Below are 7,375 nucleotides of genomic sequence, written 5' to 3'. Positions count from 1 at the left end.
TGTTCTTCCAGCCTCCTGTTTGTCTACCTTGGATTCCAGCATCTGCAGTCTTTTTGTCTCTTAGCAGGGTGTTGCCCGTTTTGGATTGTATTAGCCAGTTCTGAGGAAGGGTCACCAGACCTGAAACGTTAACTTTTTTTTTCCCTTCACAGATGCTGCCAGACCTGTTGAGCTTTTCCAGCAACTTTGTTTTTGGTTTGTTTTCACTTCAACATTGGAGGCTGAGGTTCAACCTGAAACAAGTTCATGAAATTGAGAGGCATGGTTAGAATGGATAGTCAGTCTTTTTCCCAGGTTTGAAATGTCTACAACTTGGGGCATAAGGTTCAAGTAAAAGGGGGTGGGGGGAAGTTTTAAAGGAGTTGTGAGAAGTAGGTTATTTACACAGAGGGTTAAATACTTGGAAAGCACTGCAAGTGGAGGTGATAGAAACAGATACAATAGCAGAGTTTTAGGAGGGATCTTGACAGATACATGAATAGACAAGGAATAGAGGGATACGGACCATGTAGAGGCAAAAGGCTTTTAGTTTAGGAAGGCATCATGTGTTGTTGCAGGCTTGTTGGGCTGAAGGGCCTTTTCCTGTGATGTACTGTTCTTTGTTCTTTGGTTCCAGGAATGGGGAGTTTCAATTATGAAGACAGTTCAGAAAAGGAGGACTGTTTTTCCATGTAGAAAAAGAAGGCTGAGGGGAAATTTGACAGAATAGGTAGGGAAACCTTCGATTTCATCATGATATAACGGGCTTCTTAGGAAGAAAGACCCATCCTGTTGAAGCTATTTCTGTTGAAATGTAAAAGAATGAAATGTGTTCTTGTTGAAACTCAACATCCTAAGGGGAGTTGGCAGCACTGGTTCGGAGGACATTGCCCTTACAGAGAAACAAGAAATTGGAAATGCAGTTAACAAATAAGTCTTGCTTTTAACTCTGAGATGAGGACAAGTTCTTTCATGGTTATTTGTGTGGAATCATCTTCCCCTGAATGTGATGGAGGCTGGGTCTTTATCTAACTCAGTCTTGAATAAATTTAGTCTTTGATAGATGAGTGAGTCAAGAATAATGGACTGCAGACAGTTAAGTGGATTTGAAACCAGAGCCAGTGAATAGTGGAGCATATGCAGAAGGGCTGAATGGCTTACCCCTGCTTCTGTGTTCATATTGCTTATGAATGTGAGACTGCATTTATCAGCATCATATCCTACAAAGCACACCACACTATTGTGTAAATCTTGAATTATATCTATTTTCGAAAAGTTAATTTTGTAACTTTATGGCCCAGAAGAGTCTGAAACAGCGTCTAGGTAAGAGCAACATCCAAGCACGATTGGGGCGACCAGTGGGAGCTTTGGCGCGAGGACCAATTGTTGGGCGGGGATCGCCAAGAGGAGGTGTGCGCCTTGGCCGTGGTGGACGAGGAGGTGCGAGAGGAGGGCTTCCTCTTCGAGGTAGGTAATGTTGTTCTGGTAGTCAAGAGGTCCCTGCAGTGCATTGAGTTGGATATAATGGTTGATGATGGGAGTTGCTGACCTATTGCCTCCGAAAGCAGTTGGTCTGACTGAACCCAAGTTAATCAGGGTCAGGGTAGACTGTTGCCCTGATTTCACTGCATTAAAAACTACCTGATGAACTGAAATGTTTGGGACATGTTGAGGATGTGCAAGGTGATTTGTTGTACCAGTCCAACTTTCTGCAAGCAGACTTTAGGGAGTTAAGTAGGAAACTGAAAAACAAGACTTCAAAAATCATGATCTCTAGATTACTCTTGGTTCCACACAGTAGTGATTATAAAACTGGATGGAGAGAGAGATGAATGTGTGGCTGGAGAAATGGTGCAGGAGGGAGGGTTTTAGATTCTTGAGGCATTGGCACTGTTTCTGAGCGTGGTGGGAACTACCTAAGTTGGACAGGTTACATCTGAACTGGAATAGGATTAACTTCCTTGCAGGAGGATTTGCTGATGTTGGAGTGGATTTAAACTAGATTGGAAGGGAAATGGAATCCTGTCAGGTAATTCAGAGGGAAGAAAAACTGATATAGAATTAGAAGTTAAACTGCAAGTGAGCGAGTCTGGAAGGCAGAGGAAACATAGGTCCGATAAGAATGAAAGAGGTTTAACAAGGTTGTGAAATATTTTAATTCAAAGAGCCAGAGTAACAAGAAAGATGGGCTGAGGGTTCAAGTGCTTGTGAGTGTGATATCATAGCTATGTTGGAGTATGTGGCAGGTTTGATAACTCCGCATTCCTGGTTACAGCATGTGTAGACAGGGTAGATTTTGCAAGGGATGGGGATTGGCAAGGAACAATATTGCTCAGAATCGGTGAAGACAGATGATATGTTGGAAAGATCATCAAATAAGGCCATGTGGTTGGAATATGGGCAAACAGACTGGCAAATGTCTACTTTAGGCCCCCAACCTGTCATGGAAAGATGAAGAATTAAATTTGTAAATTTCTGAGAGGCGTAAAATAATAAGACAGAATAAGGGATTTTAACTAGTCAAATATCAGCTAGGGTAGTTTAGTGTGCCAGCTTTATTCCCTCAAAGGGGAAAGGTTGAACGAACAAATCCAGAACTCCTGGGATGACCGAGGGAGCTAGAAGTTGAAATGAAGAAGCAAAAGTGTGCTTAATACGGATGTCAGGCAGAAAGTATCACTGAAAACCGGGAATACAGAAGGCTCAGGGGAAGTGATAAAACATAACATAGATGCAAAGAAGAAATATGAGAAAAGACTCTCAATGTAATCAGGAATCGTAAAGTATTTCTATAGACATATAAATAGTGGTAAAGAGCGGATTTACACATGGAGTTGGGAGGATGACGGTGATACTACATGAATGTTTATATCTCTGTCTTTACCAAAGAGCTAGATGCCTCCTAATTATAATTGCCTCATTCTTTCTGTATTTTGGTTTTGGCCTTAGGTCAGGGTCCAAACCGAGGACGTGGTGGAGTTCCACGATTAGGATTGAAACGTGGTGGAATGAGGGGCCGAGGAGGCCTTGGCCGAGGAGGTCCGCCTGGACGAGGAGGTGTCAGTGGCAGAGGTTAGTGCTGGTACAGATGAAATGGTAAATACTGTGTCGGGAATTGTAGGAAAATCTCAAAACTAAAGTAGTCCTGTCTTCCTGCATTTGGCCCCTCTAAACTTTTGGTATTCATGTACATATCCAGATGCTATTTAAATGTTATAACTGTACCTGAATCTGCCACTTCCTCTGTCAGTTCATTCCACATACAAACCACCTTCTGTGAAAAAGTTGCTCCTCAGACCCCTTTTCGATCTTTCTCCTCTCGCCTTAAAAATATGACCTCCAGTTTTGAACTCCCCTACCCTAGGGAAAAGATCTTTTCTATTCACCTTATTTATGCCCCACATGATCTTATAAACCTGTATATGCTCCATTGAAAGATGTACCAGCCTCTCCTTATAACTCAAACCCTGCAGTCCTAGCAATATCCTTGTAAATCTTTTCTGAACCCTCTCTAACTTAATAATATCCTTCCTATAGCAAGGCGACCAGCATTGTACACAGTACTCCAAAAGTGGCCTCACCAATGTTCAGTACAACAGCAACGTGACTTCCCAACTCCTATACTCAATGTTCTGAGCAATGAAGGTGAGCGTGCTAAATGCCACCTTAACCACTCTGTCTACCTGTGACGCAACTTTTAAATAACTATGTACCTGAACTCCTACTTCTCTCTTTGACAACACTGCCCAGGATCCTACCATTAACTGTATAATGTGAAACAGCAAAAAGTATTTTCCTGTTGGGTTAAGCAGGCTGAACAGGGCCTCACTGCATGGCATGTGATGGAAGATCTTGTCAACAGGCCTGTCAAGCCACACTTGCAAAGGAATAAACTGCTTGCTGAGTTGCTTAGAATCCGTACAGTTTGGAAATAGGCCATTCAGCCCAACAAGTCCAAATCAACCCTACGAACAGCATCTCACCCCGACCCCCGACCCCATTTCCCATGGCTAACACATCTAACCTGCACATCCCTGAATTCTATGAGTAATTTAGAATGGCCAATCCACCTAACCTGCATATCTTTGGACTGTGGGAGGAAACTGAAGCACCTGGCGGAATTCCACATAGTCGCCCAAGGATGGAATTGAACCCAGGTGCTTGGTGCTGTGAGACAGCAGTGCTAACCACTGAGCCACCATGCTGCCAGAGCTACTCCGCTCTTGACCTCATTCCATTCTTGGTCCAAACATGGACAAAAGTGCAGAATTCCAGAAATGAGGTGAGAGGGCTGTCCCAGACATCAGGCAGCATTTATCGAGTCTGGCATGAAGGAGTCCTTCCAAACCTGGAAAGTTTTTCACTGGTTTAAGTCGTCTTTTTATCATCTCGGACCTAAGACATCACTGCAGTGGTTCCTCAGGGTAACATACTCCACCTAACCATCTTCAGTTGCTTTGTCAATGACTTCGCTCCATCATAAGGTCCGAAGTGGAGATGTTTGCTAATGATTGCTCAATGTCCAGCTCCATTCATGATACCTCATACAGAAGTAGTCCATGTCCACATACAGCAAGACCTAGGCAACAGTCAGGTTTGGGTTTGATGAGTGTCAAACAAGTGACAGGCAATGACCACCTCCAATGAGGGAGAATCTAGCCATCGCCCTTAATGTTTAATTACCATTGCTGAGTCCATCAGTATCAATATCCTAGGGTGTTCATTAACATGAAACTGAATGGGCCAAAGAAATACTGTCTACAACAGCAGGTCAGAAGCCAAGAACCCTGCATCAAATAACTGAGCTCTTGACTGCCTAAAGCCTGTTCACCATCTTCAAGGCACAAGTCAGGAGTCTGATGGAATATTCCCTGCTTGCCTGGATGAGTGCAGTTCTAGCAACACTGAAGAAGTTTGACACTCCAGGACAAATCAGCCCATTTGACTGGCAGAGCAATACTAAAGCACACTCCTTTCATAGCCATCAGCATTTGTGTACCATCTGCAAGATGTAGTGCAGATTCCTCTGCCAATACCTCCAAACACACACACCCTACCACTTAAAAGGGTAAGAACAAAAGATACATGGAAGCACTTCATCTGCAAACTCCTAAGTTGCACAGTATCCTGACTTGGCATGAGAATTGCCATTTCTTCACTGCTGTTTGGTTGAAATCTTGGAATTCCTAACATCTCTCAGCCACCACCTCCAGAGTAATTAGGGATGAGCAATAAATGCTAGTCTATCCAATCTGGTTAACATCCTGTGAATGAAGAATAATAAAAGCATGTAGCCTTTGCTGTTTGTGAGTGTTCTATGCTCTGGCTGTCCTTTGTGTGAAATGTTTCCTGATTGGCTCTGATTTTCAGTTTATGTTCTCTTGTTCTGGATTTCCCTTGTCAAAGAGTCATCAGTAGAAGATGCTTGTCCCTACCTGATCACTTCCATTCAGAATCATTAAAATCTTGATTAAAGTACCCTTTGACTTTTTGGGTTTAGCAACACCAGCCCAGTGTATATCAGCCTTCGTCCTCCTCCCCCTCCCCGTCCGCCCCCGCCCCCGCCCCCTCATGAGCCCCACGTGCCTTCCAGGTTCAATGCATCCTTTATTGCAGTACCCAGGACTGTACACAATCTGATTACGATCTAACTAGAGGTTTACTTAGCTGCAGTAAAACATGTCTACCATGTTGGTTGTCCAAGTGAATGGTCTTCATGCAATAAGTGTTGTTGAGCTGTTCAACCAGGGATAGGGAGGGGTCAGAACGAAACCTGTAATCCTTTCCTTGCTGCCTGCAGAGATACCTTTCTAACAAGAATCTCTGGATAGTGATCAGCGCTGTAGTCCTCAAATCTTTTACTTCAATAATATCACTCCTAGTTCTTGAATCCAACGAATATAGGCACCACCTGTTCAACCTTCCTCATGAGCCAACTCTTGCATCCAATTGTTAGCCTAATGAGCCTTCTCTGAACTCCCAGTGCAAATCCTTTGTTGACTAAGGAGACTAAAATTATACACAGTCCTCCAGATATGTTCTAACCATAGCTCTGTACAATTGCAACAAATTTCCTACTGCTATCCTCCATCCTCCACGTGATAAAGGCCAGCATTCAGTTTGCTTTTTGCTGTCTACTTGCTAGCCTTCTGTGATTCATGTGCGAAAACTTCCATGTTCCCCTCTACAGCATCCTGCAGTTTTTGTTTTCCACTTAAATAATGTTCTGCTTTTCAATCATCCCTGCCACAGTGAACAATCTCATTTTTTTACAGATACTCCATTTCCATATGTTTCCCCAGTCAGTCAGCTTTACACCTTGGCAGACTTCTTACATTCTCTGTCTGTTTTCTTGCCTGCCTTTGTTTCAGGTCGTGGAGGAATAGTGGGCCGTGGTCGAGGTGGCTTCCCAGGTCGAGGGAGGGGTCGGGGTCGAGGAAGAGGAGCAACTCGTCCCCCACTTACCCGTGAACAGCTAGACAATCAACTGGATGCATACATGTCAAAGACGAAGGGTCACCTTGATGCTGAGCTTGATGCTTACATGGCACAAGCTGATGGGGAAGCGAATGATTAGCAATTGAGATGCTAGTTTTACTGATAGTATCAGGACTTGAATTTGAGAATCTAGCAAAACGATCCAAGAAACAAACAGAGGACTTTTTGGGAAATGATATAAGCTGTATTTGAACTGACAGATGGTTGGATGTCAAAGGTTTTGCTTTTTGATTCCTTTCCTTTGACCTTTTTACATTTTGAGAAGTTCATGGTTCTGTTTGGAAATCCCTCTGTTCTTTTCGATTGTGTAATGATCATGACACTGTATAAAGTTTATTCTCTTTCCTTAGCGACTGAGGATATTGTAGTTTCAAAGGTTGTTTTTACTGTGTTAAAACCTTCCTGTCTGTTGTTTTTAGAGTGGAGACTACATTAACGATCTGTCACTTTGTGGCAGAATCTGTTTATCATAAAATTTTAGAACTCTAAGAATCTGCTGTAGTTTTTTTTCTGATACAAAATTAAATGCTTCTTTATTTTTCTATAGGTTCATTACTGCCTTTGGCAGCAGGGCAGTTTAAAATTTGCCAATTGTTCAATCGCTTTAGATTCTTTAGCCTTGATAAGGGGTGACATCAAAGATCCTTGCTGAATCCAATACCTCGTGCTATAGGGATAACAGCGGCATGGGTAGAAGATTGTCTACTGTTTCGTGTTAGATAGCCAGGAATGGATCATTTTCTGGTTGACCAAATATAACAAATGGGATGGCTCAGGGATCAGTGCTGCAGCCTCAGCCTTCACAATTTATATAAATGACTTGGATGAAGAGACTGAAGGTATTGTTATTAATTTTGTTGATGACACAAAATAGGAAACAAAGTTACGAAGGGAAGTT

At 42.8% G+C, this 7,375-nt stretch overlaps 1 protein-coding gene across 1 annotated transcript; it reads left to right on the top strand.

Annotated features, from left to right (window-relative positions):
• Nucleotides 1–572: 572 nt before the first annotated feature.
• Nucleotides 573–6,852, top strand: LOC125480968 (chromatin target of PRMT1 protein-like). The gene is made up of 3 exons (XM_048620484.1): nucleotides 573–1,446; nucleotides 2,929–3,051; nucleotides 6,351–6,852. The coding sequence occupies exons 1-3, from the start codon at nucleotides 1,272–1,274 to the stop codon at nucleotides 6,554–6,556; spliced, it is 504 nt and encodes a 167-aa protein (XP_048476441.1). The 5' UTR covers nucleotides 573–1,271; the 3' UTR covers nucleotides 6,557–6,852.
• Nucleotides 6,853–7,375: the final 523 nt, after the last annotated feature.

Source organism: Rhincodon typus, chromosome 46, assembly GCF_021869965.1.
Source record: "Rhincodon typus isolate 14 chromosome 46, sRhiTyp1.1, whole genome shotgun sequence".
Taxonomy (NCBI): Eukaryota; Metazoa; Chordata; class Chondrichthyes; order Orectolobiformes; family Rhincodontidae; genus Rhincodon; species Rhincodon typus.
The sequence above is the reverse complement of the archived record's forward strand: the minus strand, read 5'-3'. Positions and strand labels throughout refer to the sequence as shown.